Source organism: Cynocephalus volans, chromosome 6 (genome assembly GCF_027409185.1).
Source record: "Cynocephalus volans isolate mCynVol1 chromosome 6, mCynVol1.pri, whole genome shotgun sequence".
NCBI lineage: Eukaryota > Metazoa > Chordata > Mammalia > Dermoptera > Cynocephalidae > Cynocephalus > Cynocephalus volans.
Window position 1 is genome coordinate 135,690,178 of NC_084465.1, and position 23,464 is coordinate 135,713,641.

At 36.5% G+C, this 23,464-nt stretch overlaps 1 protein-coding gene across 1 annotated transcript in view; it reads right to left on the reverse strand.

Annotated features, from left to right (window-relative positions):
• The window catches only part of MINDY3 (MINDY lysine 48 deubiquitinase 3), an 81,522-nt gene extending 66,930 nt beyond the window's left edge, over positions 1-14,592 (reverse strand). Inside the window, exons 1-2 of the mRNA XM_063100547.1 lie at positions 14,321-14,592; positions 3,453-3,532 (exon numbers count right to left, since the gene is read on the reverse strand). Of these exons, the coding sequence (XP_062956617.1) occupies positions 3,453-3,532; positions 14,321-14,414 (174 nt within the window). The 5' untranslated portion in view covers positions 14,415-14,592. The remainder of the gene's footprint in view (positions 1-3,452; positions 3,533-14,320) is intronic.
• Between the last annotated feature and the right edge of the window lie 8,872 nt (positions 14,593-23,464).

Here is a 23,464-nt window from a genome sequence, read left to right on the forward strand (position 1 = left end):
ACTGTTCTATTCACAAATTGAAGGCCCTATAGAACAGGAATATGTCTATATTTCTCTTAGATTCCTTGGAGTAAATGAAATCTAAATATAAAAGCGGTTCTGCTCCATTAGCTCCGATCTATGACACAGAATCCCTCTTTAGAGACATCCTGGTTTAGCTCAAAAAGGTATAAAATTCAAAAGAAACAAAAAATTGACTTCTAACCTTTCCCTTAAGGGAGTCAACTATGTTAAATTCATTATTTGATAGAAAGCATTTCAGTGTAGTGCTTCCTTTTCCAAATGTAGGTAAGGGTGTTTGCATCCTAACCACCTGCCTTATTTAAAATGTAGATTCTTGGGCTCCACCTATTGAATCTGAATCTCTAGAGGGCGGAGCCAAGAAAAACAGGTTCACGTGATGATTCTTACTCACATGTGTTTGAAAGCATTAGTGCACAGTTTAAGAGGACTGCTTTCAATCAGACAGACCTAGGTTTGAATCCTGGTTCCATTACTTTATTAACTAAAAATAATAATGGTAGAAACTTTAAAAGGTTGCAGCGAGGATTATATGAGAAAAATTTACGTAATGCACTTAGCACAGTACCTAGTACCTAATAAGCAATCGATTCTTGTTAAGAAGAAACTAAATATTCTATTGTATTCACATGGAACGAAATCCACAAATTCTACCATCAAGTGCTTCTGACTTTTCCCCAAAACCACCACCATTAAATGTAGTATAACTACATTATGAAACTTTGGAAGCAAGGTGGGGATATCCATTATTTCACTACTAATACAAACATAGTTAGCATTTTTATATACTTCCTTCTGGTCCTTTTTTCATAACTTTTTAATTTTATTACAAGTGAGAATTATAATGGGTATATGCTGTTCTCCATTTTTCCACAGGAGTCATTACTTAATTAATTAATTCTTAATCACTACTTGTTTTATCAAGTTATTATCAAAATTTATTTAACTATTATTTCATGTTTAAATTACATTATTGTACATTAGTTCGTTTGCAAATTTTTTCTGCTACTATAAATATATGAACTTCTTGAATACAACTTTTTCTATATTAAGCCTTATTTCCTTAATAATCCTTATTAAGACTCAGAGAAGTATAACTATTGCATCAAAGAATCTGCAATATTATGGTTCAATTATAATGTAAAATTCCAAAAATCAAAGTACAAATTTGTCCTATAAAATTATAGCAGTGTATGAATGTGTCAGCATCATCCCACCCTTACATGCTCTGGCCGTTATAATTTTATATTTAAAGATCAGAACAAGTAGGAAATAGAATCTAGTTACAGTTTTATTTTTACTTTCTTGGATTCCTAGTGGGGTTGAACAACTTAATTCTTTTGTTGTACAGCATCATTCCACCTGTTATGACTGCATAATTATGTCCATGCCACCACTATGGTCTTCGTGTTTTTCTAATCAATTTGTATAAGTTCTGTGTATAACAAAGACAATATCCCTTTATTGCAAATATTTCCTGCAAATATTTACTGAGTGTGGAAGCCATCCTTTCTCTTAGGGTGTTAATAGTACATTAATTTTTAGTTGTCCTATGGTTAAATATTATTCCAAGAATATTGGTATATGATATAAGATGATATAAACTCATTTTTTTCCTCAAATTGCCAACCAATACCAATGGCATCTATGAAACTTCATTTTATTTCACCATTGATCCTAGTTATTTCTTTATCAGGGTATATGATAAATTCTTGTAAATTGTTACATGTAATTAGTTCTATGACTATATTATCTATTTGGTTCCATTATTATGCTTATTCTTCTAGCAGTAGCATCATGTTCTAATTTTCATAGTTTAAAAAAGTTTAAGTATCTGGACTTGCTCATTTCCCTCATTGCTCTTAATGATTTAAATTTCAGTTTTAAATGAAAATGTTAATATAAATAAAATTATTTTATTGACTGAAAAGATTTATGGGACTATAACTAAATTACTAGGATAGGTTCAGGATTTTGAATATTATCCATTATTTTATTTTATTTTTTGTGACAGCTGGCCCCTACAGGGATCAAACGCTGGACCTTGGTGTTATCAGCACCATGCTCTAACCAGCTAAGCTAACCGGTCGGACCTTTTTACCTAGCAACCCATTTGCAAAAATAACTACCATTTTTGAAATACACTAAATTTTATGAAACAGGAAATTCGTATGATATACCTTGCATTTAACTATACACAAAGACTTTCAATAAAAACACTACAGGTTCTATTACTAACCAAGAGGGGCAATGTTTATATAATCTAATTCATATATGGACAGGACAAAGAATCTTTGAATTCAGGTAATATTCCCACTAGCAATCAAACTTTGCCTCAGTTATTCAGTTAAATTTCGTTCTTTATATTCAGGAACTCCAAGGCAAGGTTCAGACATTCAAATTTTTCTTAATATTTTAAATAATTCTACTAATACAAAAAAAAAATCAACTTTACTCTTTAAAGAAAAAGGCTAATAACTTATAAAAGATATATTTTGGAATCAACCATGAATGAATTTTTTTTTTTCTTTAGGGAAATACATTTTAAATTTGAATAATATAAGTATATGGAGCATAAGGTTTGAGAGACAAATTTACTTTGCAGCTAACACTTTAGGAATGCATTCTTTATGCCCAATGAATCATAAAAACCACATTAAATATGTACTTTCAAATGTGATGATTAAAACATAAACAATAAGTTATAGCTTTTATAACAGTTCTGAAGTTATACTGCTGTTCATGGACATTATAAGTATTACAATAAACTGAAAATGCAACTCTTGGTTTGCCAATGTAACAGTTCACAGCAAATCAGCCTTTGAAATTCAAACAATGTAACACATCAAGATTCAAAATCAAATAAAACCATCTAGATAAATCTGATCTTTTGCGCAAAAATAAAAAAAAACTTTTTTATTTTTAAAATTCTGTTTGAAATCAGTTGCTCATTTTACTTGGAAAGGCCAAAGCTATAGCCTAAAATACTATATACTTATTTTAAAAATTTTAAAAGTTTTAGACCATGAAAATATTAACTCATCTTCAACTTTTTAGGAAAATCATTTTTATAGACAGAAGAAATGAAAACAGACAATTACTATGATTCTATGTATCTAGAATATAAAATGTTATCATTCAATAGAATCTTTGTATTACATAAGATGTCAAAGTCAGTAATTCCTAAATTTCTGAAAGTCAGGAAACACCTATTGCTTTTCCTTGGAAACAAAGACAGTCAAAACACTACTGTTGTACATCTCACCCATATTCTGAATTCATTTTTATTTTGGATATTTATAGCAATTTACATAAGCAAAAGAGTTAACTGATCATGTCTCATATTATAAAGAGCACAAACATTAGAAAACAAAAACTATGAAATGTTTGAACACGTTCCTCTATGGAGTTGGTAAAGTAGTCTATGTTACCTGAACAGGTGCAATAACAGCACAGGGGCCACCTTCAAACTGTTCTAATGCAGATCCCTCTGATTCACTAAACACAAACCCTAAAAATGAAAGCAAGTAGCAACGATTAAAAATATAATTCAATTAGCAGCTAAAAGAATTTCTCATGCACTTTACTTTGAGAAAGACCACTTATCTCAGCAGCAAAATATCCAAAAGTCATCAGGTGCAGTGGCTCTTAAAGTTTTGAAAAAAGCATCCTTTTGAAAAGAGCTATGGAACCTATGCTCCCCCTCCCAAATGCACATAAGTGCACACATTGATCCACAGACACAATTTTGCAACCCAGGGACCCCTCCGGGGGGATAAAGTATGGACTTTAGTAGAAGGACTCTAAATCGGATTTTAAATAATTCAGTTTGCTCTAAGGAAAGCTAGATAGTTTACTGAATTCAAACAGAATTTTTAGGACTTTTTCCATATTGTACCCTTTTTATCATTTCAATCTTTAAGTCATGTTCTATAAACTAGAAATTAAATGGCGTCACAGAAGCAAACGTGCTTTGGCTTCATCCTAATTTAAATACTACCTAACGCATTAACTGATAGAAGCTAGTGGAAGTATTTAAGAGGGCTCTTGACTAGAAGTCAGGAGAATCCAGTTACTATCTTGACAACCTGGGGTAAATCATTTCACCTCCCTAGGCCTCTGTGTTCTTATAGTTAAAATGATCATTTCCACTTCCAACATGCCAGGAATCTGTAAAATCTCATTAATGATTACAATTCAGTCACTCAGCCACCAAACATTTAATGAACATCAGATATTAAACCAATCATCCAGGATATATGCATGAATGACACAGGCCCTAGTCTGGAGGAGCCAACAGCCCAGGTGAAGACAGACATACAAACAGACAAGTACTGAAATAAAGGAATAAACTAATGTTGTTAACAGAAGACTGAAGAGAGTGCTGTGGATACAGAAAGGTATGGCTTACTCTGCCTGAGTCAACCCGTAACAGATGACTTTGAGGCTGATCTTGAATAGGAATTTGCCAGAGAGGCTGTGTTCGTGCATACAATTCAGGCAAAGAAATATCTTTACCAAAGGAAAATGGGTTTATGAATCAGTGGGAAATTTAATGCAGCTAAAGGGGAGTAGGGGATAGAATGGGAAAGATGGAAGTGGGAGAAGGGAAGATGACAAGAGGTTAATACTGCAAAGGGCCAAATCATGACTCAACTAGCAAAGGTCCTTTAGTAAAGTGGTAAGTGATCATACTGGGTTTTTTCCCCTCCTTTTTTAAAGGACCAGAATGGGGAAGAGGTTGTTTCAACAGCTCTATAGAGATTGTGCCAACATAATAAAAGCAACATTAGTGAGGAGGTGAGAAACTATGTTCAACAGATATTTCTAAGGTAAAATCAAGGCCCAATTAGTATGTGTAAGTGGGGCAAGGGCTTGGAACAAAAGAAATGAGATCTGCCTCTGAAGTTTCTAGTTTGAGACACTAGGTGATAGCAATTGAGACAAAAAATTCTCAAGGATCCCATTCCATCCCACCACCTCTTCTCTCTTTAACTTCAATCTCTCTCTTTCGTTTAAACAGCATGTAAACAGGTATCTCACACATCTCTTTAAAAAAAAAAAAACCTTAAGATTTCACCAAAAACTCCAACCAGCACTCCCACATTCTGGTCCTCCCAAAGCCCACCTAGTCATCTATATGTACTTATATGCACTGTCTTAATTTTCTTACCTCACAATTTTACTCAACCCACGATAATCTGGTTTTCGACTGTGACCACACCAAAATGATTCTCATCCAAGTTCATCAATGACCAGGACAGGCTATTTCTCAAGGCTTATCTTATTAAACCTCCAAGAAAATCACCTGAAGTGCTGACCACCACAAACTTCTGAAAAACCTTTGTCCCTCGGCTTTTGGTCCCCCTTGTTCTGAGTTTTTCTTTTCTCTTTCTTCTCAGTCTTGTAGATAAACTTTTAAATGCTAATGTTTCCCAGGTCTTGGCTTTAGGATCTATGCTGTTTTCATTCTATGCATTCTCCCTGGATAATCTCATCTAATCTCAAAATTTCCATTACTGGTTATAACCAGGTAATTCCCAAATATAGCCCATATTAGAATTCTGGACACAGAAAATCTAAATTCCTTAGCATGATCCTGTATCACCTGGCTTCTGCGTATATCTCCTACTTCATACTTTTCCATTCTCTCTCTTTAGACTCCAGGTACGCTGAGTCCTCAAATATTATATTTTCTCTCTAGTTTCTTACCCTTTGTACATGATGTTCCTTTTGCCTGAAACACCTGCTAACCTCTTCTCCAAAAAACTCTTTTAGGCTCCACCCTAAAATGAGGATCTCTTGGTTCAAGGGCCTATAACACATCTTGAACAGTTCATTTCTGTCCCATCTCTAGTCCACTTTATAGCTCAAATCATCATCTTTCACCGAGAATGCTGTTAAGAACTTCCACCCAGTTTCCCCATTCCTCCCCACCTCCTCTTCAATCCCCATTTATTCACCATAAAGTTGTCAGAAGAATATTTTTAAAATGAAAATCAGATTTTATCAGAGCCTGTTTAAAACATTTCACTGGCTTCTCATTGCAATTAGAATATAATCCAAACTCTTTTTCATGGCCTGAAAGACACTGTATGAACTATCAATCCAGCCGACCCTCAGTTCACTTTTACCTTCATTATCTATAGTGATCTTAGGTCCTTAGTACACTCCAAGGTCTTTACTGGGACCTCGATGCTTGCTGTTCTCTGCATGAAATGTTCTTTCCCCTACTCTCTTCATATAGCGAAATCCTTCCTATCCTTCAGGACTCAGTTTAGGTGTTAACTCCTCAGAGAGACATTTCCTGACAAACATACCTAATTAGTCTCTCCTATCATTGCCCAGCACAACCAGTACTTATCATAATCTGTAACTAAATTATTGTTTGTTTACTTTTTTAGTGTCTGCCTTGCCTTACAGGTATCCTGCCTGTTTTATTGACTACTGTTTTCCCACAGTATGTAGTACAGTCATTGCTCAATTAATGCTTGTTGAAGTTTTGGGAAGGAAGATAATGGGGGTGTGTTTCGAGGAATGCCAAATTCAGTTTCAAACATGTAAGACAACAATTTGGCAACATTTAGAAGAAATGGGAGATAAGGATCTGGAGTTCAGGGCAGGAGTTTGGATTAGATATAGCAATTTGAATCCTAAACATGTCAGTTAAAGTGAATGAGAGAATGTAGAACACATGATAATGAAGTTGGGAACATCAGAAACTGAGCAGAGGCTGAGTGAGCAAAGGACACTGACAAAGATTAAGTAAGAGAAAAACACATTAACTGAAGTCTTAGGAAGGATCAGAAGCAAAGAGTAGTCAACTGTTAAAAATGCTGTTGAGTAAAGACATAAAATACTGGATTAAGCATGTCACTGGGAATACTAAAAAAGAAATTTAGAGTGCCAGGGAGAGTAGCTAGATTTTCAGATTTTAAAGAGTTGAAGGGTGATTCAGATTAGAAAGAGAAATAGTAAAAGCTAACTATTTGTTAAATGCTATAGCAGAAGTTTGGCAGAAAGGAAAAAGGATAATAGCTTGAAGGATAGTTGAATAAAGAATTATTATTTTTGTAGGTTGAAGAGAGCTAAAAAAAAAAAAAAAGAAAAGAAAAGAAAAACAGTTTAAAGACTCCAAGGCCCAAAAGAGAGCGGAGAAAGTGTAGTGTGGTCATGGTGGGACTGACCAAAGACTGAGGTTCTCAAATATGGTCCACAGATACACTGAAAGTTCTAGACACCCTTTCGGGGGGGCCCACTAGAGGTTAAAATGATTTTCACAATAATTCTAAAACATTATTTGCCCTTTTCACTGTGTTGACATTCACAATGATAGTTCAAAAGCAACGATGGGTTAAACTGCTGGTTGCTAACACACATTAAGTCAGGGACAGCAAGCTGTACTAATAGTCACTATACTAGTAAACACCAACATGCACACATGCACACACACACTGTCAATTTAAGAATGCCTTCACTCACGCACTAAAAATGACTAATTTTATTAAATCTTGACCTTGAATGCACTTTTTCTTCTTAAATATTCTCTGTGACAAAATAGCAGGTGGCCATAAAGCACTCCTGCTACATACTTAAGTATGAGAGTTGACAGTTACCTCAAGTAAAAGCACATGTGCAGTTTTTTGAATTGCAAGCTGAACTAGCTGCTTTTTTGTTTTAATGGAGAGCTGTTTTTTGAAGAACTACCAATAAACTACAATTATTCAGACTTGAGTATCTGGCAGACATTTTCTCATAAATGAAGTGAGTGTGACACATCAAGGAAAATAACTGGTAGAATATTTGCCACTGATAAAATTTCAAGCTTTCAAGCAATAACTTGGAAAAGTTGTGTCCACCACTGTAAGTTTGACAGCTTCTCAATACTTAAAGATGTTTCCGATGAGATCAATAGTTATAGTAACAAATGTAACTTTTGATATTATATAATTAAATACATTAACATTTGGAACACCATCATAAACCAGTGGACCAATAATACCCAAATGCCTGATGCATGCTATTACAAATTAATGCCTAGGTAAGAGGTCCATTCAAAGTACAAGACAGACCAATGGATTTCAATTTATCACAGTATAAAAAATTCACTGATGTGGCTTCAGAATCCATATTATAACTAACATCTAAGACACTACGACTTGTCCAGTTTTGGTGTGACATAAAAGAATATTCATAATCTTTGAAAAGGCTATTACAATATTCCTACTTCTTTCAATTACAAATGTGTGTGAGGACAGATTTTCTCATACATTTCAACCAAAACAACACATTGCAACAGACTGAATGAATTGGTCAATGTGACAATCCAGCTGTCTTTAATGAGCTAGACATTAAAGAGATTTGCAAAAATGTAAACAATGTCATGTGTCTCACTATTTTTTCATTTTTCATATTGAAGGCCTTAATATTTCTAAGAGTGTAACAGAGTCCTGATTTCAAAAACCTTGAGGGCCACTGGCCTAGAAGAAGAAATTAATACTAGAAGGCTTCTAAGTTAAACATATAAGCAAAGAGGAAGTGATGTTAGTCATTAAGAATGAAGGGAATAAGAAGGGTAGAAAATTGAGGAAAATAATTCTGAAAAACCTAAGAAAAGTTGACAAGGATAAAGAACTAAGAGAAGCACTGAGGGCTCAGCTGACAGTTAATTACATTTGTATTGACATTGGATACAATTTTCTCCAGCAATACACAGCAGCCTGGGATAGGATAAACAGAGAACTGGAAATAGGTAAGGTGGATGAGACAAATATAATAAGGATAAATAAGTGACAGCTAAGTGCTGGTTATCATGTTAAGACAACTATATTTAAGGTCCAACCTAGGAACGACAGATGAAGCCAAGAGGCCTTCCCTGTTTGCTCAGTTCTTCTCTTACAGGAATAAGGAAAGGGCCCCTGGTGTTGTATCCAAGTGCAGAGGCGAAATTGGCTCTTCCAAACTCTCAGTTTTCCTTAAATGTGAATTAGTAATGGATTCTTGCCTTCCTTAACAATTCTAATAATGTAATACAATTTTCAAGATCCATGGGTGGGGCTTATTGTCAGAACTGCATCATAGTGAGTTACTTTTATACTTTGAATATTAAAACCCCATAGAGAGAATTCTAGGCAGATATGCTTTATGCCCAAATCTGTCAAATTCCGGTATACATGTTTCAGTGTGTTAATTAATAATGAACAAAGGCTATTAGAGCCTAAAATGAAATAAAGTCAGCTAAATGGAAATTAAGTATTCTGTCTCAAAATAGAACTATGCTAAGTAGGCTTTTCCTTTTACACTAAGATTTCACTCGAGTTTGAGTTTCTCAGGACATAGAGTTACTTTTCTTTTCAAGTCTTCTCATACACAAATTATTTTCCTATTTTTAAAAAAAATGAACTTATCACAAAATGGCAGCTGCTTTTTTCCTGATTATATCTGAAACTACCCAACTAAAACATCTGGTCTTAAATACACAATTTTATATCACATTCCACAGTACTAGAGATCACAGGAAAGTCTTTCTCAGCTTCACATTTTATAGCTCATAACTAATTTAAACCTGAGCCATGAACCTCTTTGCAATTTCCCAGTTTTTTATTTTCGTAAGACTTACTATACATACATACATTATTCAAACCAGTTTGACAACTACAGCCTCTATAATTCTAGCTTTACATGTACACAAAAGGCCATAGAAAGAGCTGGTTTGACTTTTACAAATTAGATGATCTTGGCTGAGTCAAGTATCTGAACTGGGACTTAGTTTCTTCATCTGGAAAAATGAGGATAACTACATTTGTCCTTTGCTGTCTTTCAGGGTTGCTGCAAGGATTAAATTGCAAAAACTGTAAAGCATGATACAAATGCAAGATATTATGATAGATACTTTGAAGTCTTTGAATTAAAAAACACATTATGTGTTCAAATTACCAAGGAATTAACTTTGTCATATACACTTACAAATTATGAATTTAAAAAATTGGTTGTTAGGCAAATTATAATTTAGGTATGTTGGAGAAAGGAAAAGCTAACTTAGAAATAAAAGGCTTTCAACAACAACAACAAAATCTTTGAAATGATGTGTTCTACATTATCTTCACTATGGAAGAAAAATTAATAAAACTGGTATATCATTTTATTACTTCGGTAAAATGTTGAATCACATTATAATAAACACAAAACATACTTTCAAACATTAACCCAAATGTATTAACTCCTAATACATTTTATCCTTATATTTTAACTGATCCCTCATTTTTCCCAAGTTACTTGTTAAATCTCACTTTTTTCATATTATGTAACAAAAATTGTCCTATATTGAAATCCCAAAACTAATTTAAATCAGCTACATCCCCACCCTCCAGAAACACACTGAACTGCTACAAATAGCAAAATTCACTTTCTCCCTTTCAGGTTAATTATTAGGTGAAAAAATAAAATAACTTAAGCTTGGAAGAAGAAAAAAAAGGTTAAATGGCTTCTGAGAGTTTAAAATCCTGATCAGGTGTTAGCAAGCTATAGCCCTCATCTGCGTTTTTATAAGGGATGTTAGGAATACAGCCACACCTATACCATCTATTGCTGCTCTGTCTGCAATAGCATGGAAAAATATTGAGACAGCAGCAACAAAGGCCACCAGCCCTTTATAGAAAAAATTTGCCAAACACTAAGCTACACAACTGATATTGAAAAGAAAATAAATTCCCAAAAAGTCAAAATGTTTTTGTTTACAAGATTAAAACTTCTGCTAGATCTAGATGGTTCTTGTTCTGGTTCTGCTGGGATGTGGTCAACCTGACCATTTTCTAACATCGCCACTAATAACTACCCTGGTCCAAGCCACAATCTTTTTTCTCCTGTATTACTGCAACTGTCTTTTAACTGATCTTGCTGTGTCACTGAATCCAAAACAGTCTATCCTTAAACATAGCAGCCAAATCAATCCTCTAAAAACTTATCAGATCGTGCCTCTCCCATGCTCCAAACCTTCCAATGACACCCGTTTCATTCAGAATGAGAGCCAAAGTACTTACAATGGGCTAGAAAGCTGTATATGATTTGGGCCATATTATTTCTTACATCTTTTATTACTCTCCCCTTCACTCATTCTGTCTCCAGCCACACTACCTCCTTCTTGTTCCTTGAACAGCAGGCCCGGCATTTTCTGCATTAAGTCTTTATAATGGCCATTCCCTCTGCCTGGAACACTCTTTCTTTATATTTCTGCATGATTGGCTCAGTGTTTGGAATAAGTGTTTGCTCAAATCTCATCTTTAGGGCTGACCCCGCGGCATACTCGGGAGAGTGCGGCGCTTGGAGCGCAGCAGCGCTCCCACCGTGGGTTCGGATCCTATATAGGCATGGCCGGTGTGCTCACTGGCTGAGTGCCGGTCACGAAAAAACGACAAAAAAAAAAAAAAAAATCTCATCTTTAAACCAGGCCTATCCAGGCCACCCCACCCCAGAACTCCTTACTCCCTCATCTTGTAACTATTGTAGATGCTTAATTTATGCTATATTATGTTTATTGTTTGTCTTCCCTCCAACCAAAGCAAGTCTCAACTGCAAGGGTCTGGTATACTGGTGTGGTTTGTGGGAGAGAGAGAGGGAGAATAAGGAGTAATAATAAACTAAGGAAGTGAAAAACATGCTTTTTTAAAAAAGGCACTATAGGCAATTAAGCAGGAGAGAAGCAGGGAGTAGAGAATACATTTTCAAGTTAAAAATAACTTCAAGCCTTTGAATTGCATGGCCTATTGCCTTTAAAATAAAAACGGGCCAAAAAACCAAAACCAAACCCACCCTACATTTTTTAAAGAAAAGGCATTTGCAAAAGAGAATTATCTAAAAATGCCAAATCAATTAAAAACAAACTATGTGCCACTCCTGCAGCTTATTGTTTTAACAACCATATCAAAATAATTTAACTTGACAATCAATATACTTTCATATATAGAATATCTCTAGAAATAATTTTGCAAATATTTAAATATCTTCCACCTATATCTTGCTTATAAAAGACTACTGAGATTACAGTTGTCAATTCAAAGCACAGTTACAGACTGAAATAAAGCCAGAGTTGATTGTCACATTATTAATGCAGCAATGTCTTGCACCTATTCTCACAATCTCAAATGACTTGCCATAGCAATATTTAGCAGTGGCCTCTAAGAATGAACAAATGAATACAATTAACATACCAAAACCGATAACAGCACCTCCCTCCCATTCAGAGGTGATAACTTAAAATAATACATGTTTGGTTGCCTTAAAATCTTGATCAATAAGACCATGAAGAATTACACATCCACAATATAATGAACTGCACTCTCTGAAAAGAAAAAAAAAAAAAAAAAGAAAGAAACCAATCCTTTATAATACTTTATTTCAAAATGTTATTGACTGAACTAACTGTGTTATGAAACTTCATGACTAAAAGGTGGCGGAGATTCTAATATGTTATTATAAAGACAGTTCTATGTAGATAGTAACAATCCATTAAATAAACAATAATTTCTTGTAATTGTCAGAGTAAAGCTACAAAATTGATCTTTGGCTTAGCCTACAATTAAACACTTTTTAAATTAATATAATAGCTACCATTTACTGGGTGTTTATATTGTGCTAAGCACCTAAATATATTTGCATGGCCTTTAATCCTCACAAGAACCCTATAAGGTTTACACTACTACTGTCTCCATTTTACAGAAAAGGAAACTGAGGCTTAAATAAGTTAAATAACGTTAACCTAGAAGCTAGGTACCCCTATTTCAAAGACTGTGCTCTTAACCATTCACAGAACTGCCCCCCACGAATTTTCCTTGAACCATATCACAGTATTAATATAAACAAGGCTGACTACTACCTTTTTCTACATTGTAAAATGCTTAATAAATGCTGACTGATTACAATGGAAGTAATTTTTCCTAATCCTTTAGTTTTGTGTATTTTAGAGCTGTTCACTATTAGGATAAACAAGTAAGTTTTAAAATAAAATCTGCAAATGGAAGTGTCTAAGATTTCAGAAAATTGACTTAATTGGATGTGTAAAAAGAGCCAAACTAAAGTTTAGAAACTCAAAAGAAAATAATGAATACAGAGCTGAAATTTGAAATTCACTCCTAGTTTTACCAATTGGTGCAACTCTGGCCCAGTTATTTAACCTTCACTACTCATTTCTCTCATCTCCAAAACAAGAGTGATGGACTCAAAAACCCAACTTACTATAATAAATACATCATGATTCTAATTTTACCCGCTCTTAAAACAGATTTATTTGGGAGAGAGAAAGGGTTTACTTAAATCCTAAATTTTTGTTACGAAATACACATTTTGAAATAAGGATTTATATTTACTATGCCAAAATTCCCCCAAATCCTTTGGGAACACGTGTTCTAGAAATAAATGCTTTAATAATAGCGTTTTACATACATACATTACTGATCTTTCTGACTCTGAAGACTATGCTCTTAATTTCACTTAACCTCACCATAATCTTTCCTAAATAATTTTAAGTAACGGATCAGTTGCATTTTACTACCAAAACTGAAGAATTAGTTACTAAATAATTAGTAATATAAAGCGCCCAGCAGAGCCCAGCACAGCGCTAGCTGGTTATTTTTTATTTCTATTTATTAACAAGACTTCTTATATAAGTAAAAATCCTGTCTGGATTACTATAAGTGCTGTGACCCATATTCATTGTTAACTGTATCAAATCCTAAACCACCTCCAAACCGGAGATACTCTGGGCCAAGAGAACACTTTGTAGCGAACAACATTATGTTTATATACCAAGTGTCACGTCTAACCATATAACTGCAATACAAACAGCAAAACTGCTTTCTGGAATGAGCCATCTTGACTTTCTTTCGGACTTCCCTCTCTCCAAAAACAGACCAAACACCAAAAACATAGAGCTCTGTTAGGGGATAAAGATAAAGACGGCCACAGCACTCCTTGTGAGAAATTGACAACCGGGGCACGGGACACACCTTCGGTGTCACGCACTGCAGCCCAACAAGGAGCCACCCACCCCTTCTCCCCAGCCGAAGGGCAGCCCAGAGAGTAGTGGAAGCGCTTCGGGTCTTCCGTGGACAGCTGTAACCATTCTCCTACTCAACCATTCCCCCCAAGGCAGGCAGGGCGTTTCTGGAAAGTCCAATTTCAGCTCTGAGCACGGGAACTGGGACGGAGAGCCGGGCGGATGAGGGGCTGGGGCGAGAGGCGTCGCAGCCAGACTGTCGCAGGGCAAGGGAAGCGGCGGCTGGAAGCGAGAGCCCAGCCAGGGTACCTTGCGTCCAGCGGCAGAAGATGGTGTCAGAGAGGCCGGGGCTGCTGTTGGTGCCCCACACCAGCTCCATCAGCTCTTTAGTCAGTTCGGACATGATGGGGTACGGGCGGGCGGATCTTCGCTTTCAGGACTCCTGCCCCGGAACATGGGGAAGGGACGACTTCGGGGACAGGAGGTGCGGGACGGCGGCGACAAAAGAGTTTGGAGGTTAGACAGGAAAAGGGCGAAAGGCAAAAGAGCTACTTGCAGTGACCGCGCCTGTCAAGCTTGATCGGAGCGGCAGCAAAGAATTTCCCGTACCGGAAGTGCCGGTGCCACTTCCGGCTTTTTTAGCTCCCGCCCCTAAACCCCGTGGATCGTGAGCCACCTCCCCGGAAGCGGAAGTAGGGGAGGGAAAAGCCGTGGAAGACCTTTGGGGGCAACTACTGGGTTTAATGTGCTGTTCCGGCTCTTGGGTAGAATGGTAGATTTTGTAGTGGGAAGGCACGTTCGGAAGGCGTTGGCGTATTTCTAACCTCCTGGAATATCTTCTCTCCTTGGGCACTGCTCCTGTCCCAGATGGAGGCTCTGAGGACCAAATCTTAGGGCCATTAAGAACATATGCCCATTCTTTAAAATGTGTAATATTATGCAAAACTAGAAACTACAAAGCGATGGTCGAGTCAAAGTGGAGTAATATCCTTGCCGGTGTAGAGAGCTGCCCATAAGTTCGAGGCTCCTAGCCTCTGTGCCTTGTTAAGTTCTGGAAAGTCGAACCAACTTGTATCTAAAAACAAAGCTGAAGAATGTGACATAATGTGTGTTAGAAATGCCTCTACCAGGTGTAATGCAAATTTGCAAAGCTATTTGTGGGAAAACAGATTCAAAGCAACTTGTTGGTAAATGGTATAGAATTTTGATCTCCAATTTTTGAGAGTTTAGGGTGTGTGGGCAAAACCTGTACTTTAAGTCCAGGTTTTATTTATTGACTAGCATTCAGTTAAATTTAGTTCGTGTAAAAACTTCTACTTGTGCTGCTTAAAAAGAAAAGTTATATTGCCTGATCCTTTGAATTTAGAACAAAAGGGCAAAATCTGATTTTTTAAAGTTTGTGTTTTTATTTTTGTTTCAGGAAAGTAGGGACACTTTTGTGTTCTGTGGAAACCATAGTATCTTGGGATGCAGTATTTCATAGTTGTTAGGAGGCCAGACACCTCTGACTTTTGCACTCACTAGCAAGTTATCTGTCCTCTCCCTTGGAATTTTTCTTTCTAAAATGGAGATAACATATATTTCCTATATTGTAAGGAATAAATGGAAAAATCAACACATGCAAAGGACTCAGTATACTTCCTGGCACATAAAAGGCGTTTATACAATAATCGATATTTTTTACCTACAGAAGGTATTTTCTGGGAGTTTGAGACATTAGTTTATGAATTTTTTACTCGTAAGTTCTGCCAGTTGTATTTTAGTATAAGAATACTTTATGTTCCCTACTTTCAAGGACATGCAGTTTCATGTAGAGGAATGCTTTGCATTAGTTAATTTAAATACATTAACTCTTAATTTAAAATCTTGTAGGTTGCAAATAAAAGTGTTTTGCTAATTTATACTTTATTTCCAACTTCAGCACCCTTTGCTGTGGTTAAAGCGAATTGCTCAAAGTGCTTGTTCTATGTTCTTAGCTTGCCCCTGATTTTTATTCCCTTTAGAATACCCTTTACCCTACTTGGCAAAGCACATCTTCCCCATTCTTCAAGACAATGTGTAACTGCCACTTTGTAATAAAGCTTTCTCCAGTCATTACAATCTGAGGTAATAACTATAACTTCTGAAATTTTATAGTACCTTATCTCTAACTTGTTTATGACAACTGCTGTCGTCCTTTGCAAAGAATTATTCACTCTTCTCCTGAAATATAAATTTGTGGATTGATGTACCCCCAAAACTTAGTCCCCACTGTGACGGTGTAAAGAGGGTGGGAAATCCTGTTATGGTAATCAAAAGGGGGGGCCTTGAAGAGGTGATTAAATTGCTGGTTTAATGATTGTTGTGGGTGTGGTTCTGAGGGTTTTAAAAGGAGAGCACATGAGGAGCTGGCCCTCCCTCTATCCTTCCCTCTCCCACTCCTTCTCCCCCTTCTTACTTCCCTCCCCTGCTTCCTTTCTCCCAGTCTCTTCCTCTTTTTTCTCTCTCTCCCCTCCCCACCCCCACCATTTTCTACTGTGTGGGACCCCTGAGTTGTTGTAAAGCCACAACCAAAGAAAGCCCTCACCATTATTCCCTGGACTTTGGACTTCCCAGCCTCTGAAACTGTAAGCAATAAATTTCATTTTTATAAATTACCCAGTTCCAGATATTTTGTTATAAGCAACAGAAGTGGACTAATGCAAAAGCCAAAGTTCTATCTTACTGATAGTACCTAGCATGGAACCTTGAACGTCACTGGGTCTCAATCAGTATTAGTCCAAGGAATGAAATTTTCCTTTACTGGAACTTAAGAATTCACTATCTTTCAGCAAATGAGGAATCAGGGAAAATAGTATTAACTGGTCTAGTTAAATATTTGATATTTGTATGGTGATTTATAATTTACATAATTCTTTCACTTCCAGAAAGACATGAAAGAGTCTATGAGTATACAGCCCATAAGTGGCAGAAGTGTTTGCCACGTTTCATTTCTAGCCGTTAATGTATGGAAATATTAAGGGTATAACATATATAATACTATATCACATTTGGGTTTTTTCTATTAATATAAAGATAGTAGGTAGATTTGAATACCTGTCTGTAAATATAAAGAAAAAGGTAAAAATGAGAAATTTCTTGATGTGTGATTTTTCTTAGTTTCCAGCCACAGTGAAGCTGGCAAACTATTGGATAGATATTAATAACAAACAGACAGAGGCTCTCTAAAAGAAAATATTTATTCAGAAGTGGGCGTTGCAATGGAAATATGCTGATCATAGTAAACTGTGTCTGTATTCAGGTAGGTAAAGAAAGACAAAGGTTTTTTGTTTTTTTTTTTGACCGTTAAGGGGATTGCAACCTGCAACCCCCAGCTTGGTATTGTCCGCACCACACTCAGCCAGTGAGCGCCATCCCTATATAGGATCCAAACCTGCGGCCTCAGAGCTAACAGCACCACACTCACCTGAGTGAGCCATGGGGCCGGCCCAAGACAAAGGTTTTTAAAGCAAAAATGAGGAGGATTGCATAATTGTTTTTAGATAATTATCCTTGGCTATAAGGATCAATAACAAGGATGGTGCCAGTGCAAGACCGGACAGGCAGAGCTGGGCAAACATCCTCCCAGAAGTATTTTTTGTGTGTAAGGCTGCGATGGCCTTTGTGACAGGTTGTGGTTTTTGCAGTCTTTTGTGATAGCTCTTATCAGGTATTTATGCATGAAAACTCTTCCTTCATGGCCCTCCCCAGCTCTCTTTGTCAGGTTTACAAAACAAAAGAAAAAAAAGTGATTCCATTTTCATTCTGACAAATTTCAGAATATGGATGTCCTTTCCAACTTTAAGTTATATATGCAATATTTAAAATTTTTTAATTAGCGAGACTCATTTTTAACAAGGAATACTTGATTAATGTTAAATAATTTATTTGCTTAATTATTCATTAGTTATAATATTTAAACTGTGAACTTGCTTATACTACAATAGAAATGCAAATTAATATTTATTTAAATTTTTTTATTCAGTGATTATCTATAGAATAATTAATATTGAAGGCAGTCAGCTTTATTGCATATTACCTGGTACTGGATGATAATGCCTTTCTCTTTTATCATAATGAATGAATTATGTAAATGTTCTTTGATGCATTTTATCACTCCATGTGTTAGCATGTTGTTGTTTTTTTTAGGACTATCTATGGTTTTGGCTAAATTGGTGTGTATCATTAAGATGTACATAGGTTGCATGAATGATCTTTAACTTTCTATTTATATGTAAGTTTTGTTAGTAATACTCTTTCAAATTCACATCAGGGCTCTTCCATAAAACTGGGCTGAGATTTCCATCATGATAAATTCTCTTTCACCAGCTTTACTTCTTCACAGCAATAGCTTATTATCAGACTCTTTCTCTCTATTTAATTATTTCCCTGTCTTTCTTCAAATTTTCCTGCCAAATGAAAGCACAACAGCTTGATTACCTGGTTCCTACCAACTACATTGGAAAGGACAATTCTCCACCTGAAAGCCCTCAACTCCTAATTTAGTGTATTTGCACTACCACTTATTTAGGAAAAATTAAATCTTTCAAAATCCCATCCCTGACACCCTGGCTGGACAGTTAGCTCAGTTGTTGAAAGCCAGCCACCAAAAACAAACCAAAAAAAAAAAAAACCCAAAAAACAAAAGAACAAAACCCACCCTGCAATAGGATCAATAAGTTCTCCACCGGTCATTAAAACAACCCCATACTCATTTGTTAACAAAACTTATTCATTTATATGCCCTCTGCTTTCCAATAATTTAAAAAAATCTATTAAAACAAATGAAACTAGTTCCTTTTGTATCATAGTAACCTCAACTCAGCAGGATAATTGTCCTACAGAGCACACCAAGTCTCATTCAAAACCACTATCCTCATACTCAAGTATGACGTAGTACATCACTTCCCAAAGCACTTCCTACTGACATTAATAGAGTGGAAAAGGGTTTCGATCATTAAATGCTGGGGAAGTAAATTTAAATAAGTGTTCACTGTAGCTCTCCAAGGGTGGGGATTGTATTCAGTGTTAAATGACATTCGAATCATTTTATTCATTGAACTTCTCACACAGTTTATATTCTGCAGAATACCATGAGGGAATCACTGGTATGATGGAATAGATTTTTGAATGGAAATATAAAATCTGAATGTTTTGGCACTAACTGCCCTTGAGTGAGTCATTTAACTAGCTATAGTTTGCTTTCTTAATCTGTAAATTAATAGGACTAAATTTAGATAGTCCCTCAAGATTCCACTTACTCCAGATCCTGTTTACTTTTAAAATTCTAAAAATGGCTGTTTCAAACTTAAAATCCAATGGAGAGAAAAGCAAATGTTGAGATACTATATGAAGTAGACAAATAGTTTATTATTATTCTTCATGAAGACATAGAAGAGGTCATTTGCCATTTTCCACTTACTCATGGAACATGAAATGAGAAGATCAAATTCCAACTTGTACATTAATCAAGACAGTCTATATTAATCGAGCATATAACATTTGCACACCTGGATGTGTCATGGGCACCTCAAACTCAATATGTGTCAAATTAAACACATCGTTTCCCACAAAAACCTGCTCTACTCTCAATGTGTTTTATATCAGTGAATGGTACCATCATCTACAAAAAAAGCTTGTAATAATTACATCAAACCATGACAGTAATATTTAACAGAGAATATTGTATGTAAAACAATGAACACTGAAAAATACTATGCTTACGTTAGCTTCATTAGTGATTTGAACAAATCATTAAAAGGAATAAAGATAGAATCTGAATTATTTCTGAATTTTTACTGAGGGAAATTTCAGAGAAGTTCAAATTGGATAGAATTTTGACTAGAGAAGAAAGAGAGAATGTGTATTTTAGGCATGAAACATTACTGTGGCAGAATCCTGACATTTATTTTACTAGAGAGAGATGAGTCAGGAATATCAGGTTAAGGAGGATGTTACGGACTGAACTGCATTCCTCCAAAATCCATATATTGAAGCCATAACCCATAATGTGATTGTACTTGGAGATAGAACCTTTAAGAAGGTAATTAAAGTTAAATGAGGTCATACGGGGGGGGCCCAAATCCAATAGGACTGGCGTTTTTATAAGAGGAGGAGGAGACACCAGAGCATGTTCTCTTTTTATGCACACAGAGGAAAGGTCATATGAGAACACAGTGAGAAGGTGGCCATTAAAAAGCCGGAAAGAAAGCTTGGCCAGATACCAACCCTGTCAGCACCTGGATCTTGAACTTCTACCCCCCAGAACTGTGAGAAAACAAATTTATGCTGCTTAAGCCACCTAGTCTGTGGTATTTTTTTATGACAACCCTTGCTGACTAGTGCTGAGGGTCAGAATCTTAGTGGGAGAAAATATTTGCAAAATATATATCTGACAAAGGATTAATATCCAGAATATATAAGGAACTCAAACAACTGTACAAGAAGAAAACAAACAACCCGATTAAAAAATGGGCAAAAGAGCTAAGTAGGCATTTCTCTAAGGAAGATATACAAATGGCCAACAGACATATGAAAAAATGCTCAACATCACTCAGCATCCGGGAAATGCAAATCAAAACCACACTGAGATACCATCTAACCCCAGTTAGGATGGCTAAAATCCAAAAGACTATGAACGATAAATGCTGGCGAGGCTGCGAAGAAAAAGGAACTCTCATACATTGTTGGTGGGACTGCAAAATGGTGCAGCCTCTATGGAAAATGGTATGGAGGTTCCTCAAACAATTGCAGATAGATCTACCATACGACCCAGCTATCCCACTGTTGGGTATATACCCAGAGGAATGGAAATCATCAAGTCGAAGGTATACCTGTTTCCCAATGTTTATCGCAGCACTCTTTACAATAGCCAAGAGTTGGAACCAGCCCAAATGCCCATCATCGGATGAGTGGATACGGAAAATGTGGTACATCTACACAATGGAATACTACTCAGCTATAAAAACGAATGAAATACTGCCATTTGCAACAACATGGATGGACCTCGAGAGAATTATATTAAGTGAAACAAGTCAGGCACAGAAAGAGAAATACCACATGTTCTCACTTATTGGTGGGAGCTAAAAATTAATATATAAATTCACACACACACACACACACACACACACACACACACACACACACACACACAAACCGGGGGGGGGGGAGAAGATATAACAACCACAATTATTTGAAGTTGATATGACAAGCAAACAGAAAGGACATTGTTGGGGGGGAGGGGGGAGGGAGAAGGGAGGGAGGTTTTGGTGATGGGGAGCAATAATCAGCCACAATGTATATCGACAAAATAAAATTAAAAAATAAAATAAAATAAATAAAGAAAAATAAAAAATAAAAAATAAATTAAAAAAAATCTTAAGATCACCAAATTCTATCTCAAATAACACCAGCTAATATATGAATATATTGATCGCTTTTTGTTCCAGTCACTATACCAAGCTCTTTAGATGTATTACAGTCACAAAACTCTTATAACTCTATGAAGTAGGTGCCACAATGATCTCTTAAAATGGTAAGGACTTTGCCCTGGGTTGTGCAATAAATGGAAAAACTAGGATGCAAACCCAGGTTTTTCTGACCCAGAAACTAGGTTCAGAGCACAGATAGTTTGATTCCAGTACCTGTGGCTTTGACCCCTATGTTCAGTACTACTGGTTCTTAACACTATGAACTTTATTCCAAAGATAACAGGAGCAAGTAAAGATTTTCAAACAGTGAAGTGACGAGATCCTACTTATATTTTATGATAACCAGCAGGGAGGATAATGATTAAAGTCGAGAGAGCCTGGAAACAGCTAAAGCATTTAGGAAGTGACCACAACAGTCCATGAAGAGAGGCTGAGGGCTGGACCTAAAGAAGGATGGGTTGTGATTTCAAGGAAGGACAAGTTTGGTGGACATTTTAGAGGTAGGATGGGTAAGACTTGGTGACTTAGAAAGAAAGGTGATATTAAAAAGTTAATAAGATGTAACTATGCTTAAACACTAGATTAGTGTCTCTGTCAACTGGAAACAGAACAGAAACACAAATGGGGTTTAAAGCTGTAGGCCTACTTGATTCGAGCTATGGAAATAGCAAGAGGTGAGCAGGAGTTTGAGTTTGAAGGCTAATATTTACTGAAAGCACCATATGAAAACTGGAGCTGTGAATAGGCTCCCCTGTGCCTGCAAGGAAGCCAAAAAAAAAAGAAAAGCAATGACCTCTGTATGAAACTAGTAATAAAGACAGCATAGGCAAATACGTGACTCTGAAGAGAATAGGGAAGAAGTGCATTTGTTTTCTATTGCAGTTGTAACAAATTATTATAAACTTGGTGGCTTAAACAACACAAATTTATTGTCTTACAGTCTGTAGCTCAGAAGTCTGATATGGGTCTCACCAGGCTGAAGACAAGGCATCATCAGCAGGGCTGTGCTACTTTCTGTAGGCTTTGGGAAGGATTGATTTCTTTTCCTTTTCAGCTTCAGGAGGCCAGCTGCATTCCTTGGCTTGTCACCCCCTTCTTTCATCTTTAAAGCTAAGTGCCGTGGACTGAATGCTTATTCCCCCAGAATTCATGTTGAAATCCTAACTCCCAAAGTGATGGTATTAAGAGGTGAGGCCTTTGGGACATGATTAGGTCATGAGGGTGGAGCCCTCATAATTGTGATTAGTGCCCTTTTAAAAAAGAACCTAGAGAGCTAGCTCTTCCCTTCTACTATGTGAAGACACAGTGATAGAGTTTGGATGTGTTGTCCCCACCAAAACTCATGTGGAAATTTGATCCTCAATGTGGCAGTGCTGGAAGCTGTTTAAGTCATGGGGTTGGATCCCTCATGAATTGGTTAATGCTCTCTCTGAGGGGTGGGGATCCTGAGTGAGATCTCACTCTATTAGTTCCTTCGACAGCTGGTTGTTTATAGGACCCTGGCACCTCCTCTCTCTCTCTCTTGCTTCCTCTCACCGTGTTGTCTGCTTGTACCTGCAGGCTGCCTGCCACTTTCCACCATGAGTAGAAGTGGCCTGAGGCCCATGCCAGACGCAGCTGTCCCAGAATCGTAAGCAAATAAATCTGCATTTTTAATAAATTACCCAGTCTCAGGTATTTCTGTTATAGCAACACAAAATGGACTAAAACACACAGCAAGGAGGTGACGTCTATGAGCCAGAAAGCACCCTCACCAAACACCAAATCTGCCAGTGCCTTGATCTGGGACTTCCTAGCCTTCAGAACTGTGAGAAATAAGTTGTTTATAAGCTACCCAGTTTGTGATATTTTGTTATAGCAGCCTGAACTAAGACAGCTAGCAAAAGTGAGTTGAGTCCTTCTAACATCACATCACTCTGATTGCCTCTTCTGTGTCCCTTTCCCACTTTTAGGGATTCTTGTGGTTACATTGAGCCCACCTAGCTGCTCTGAAATAATCTTATTT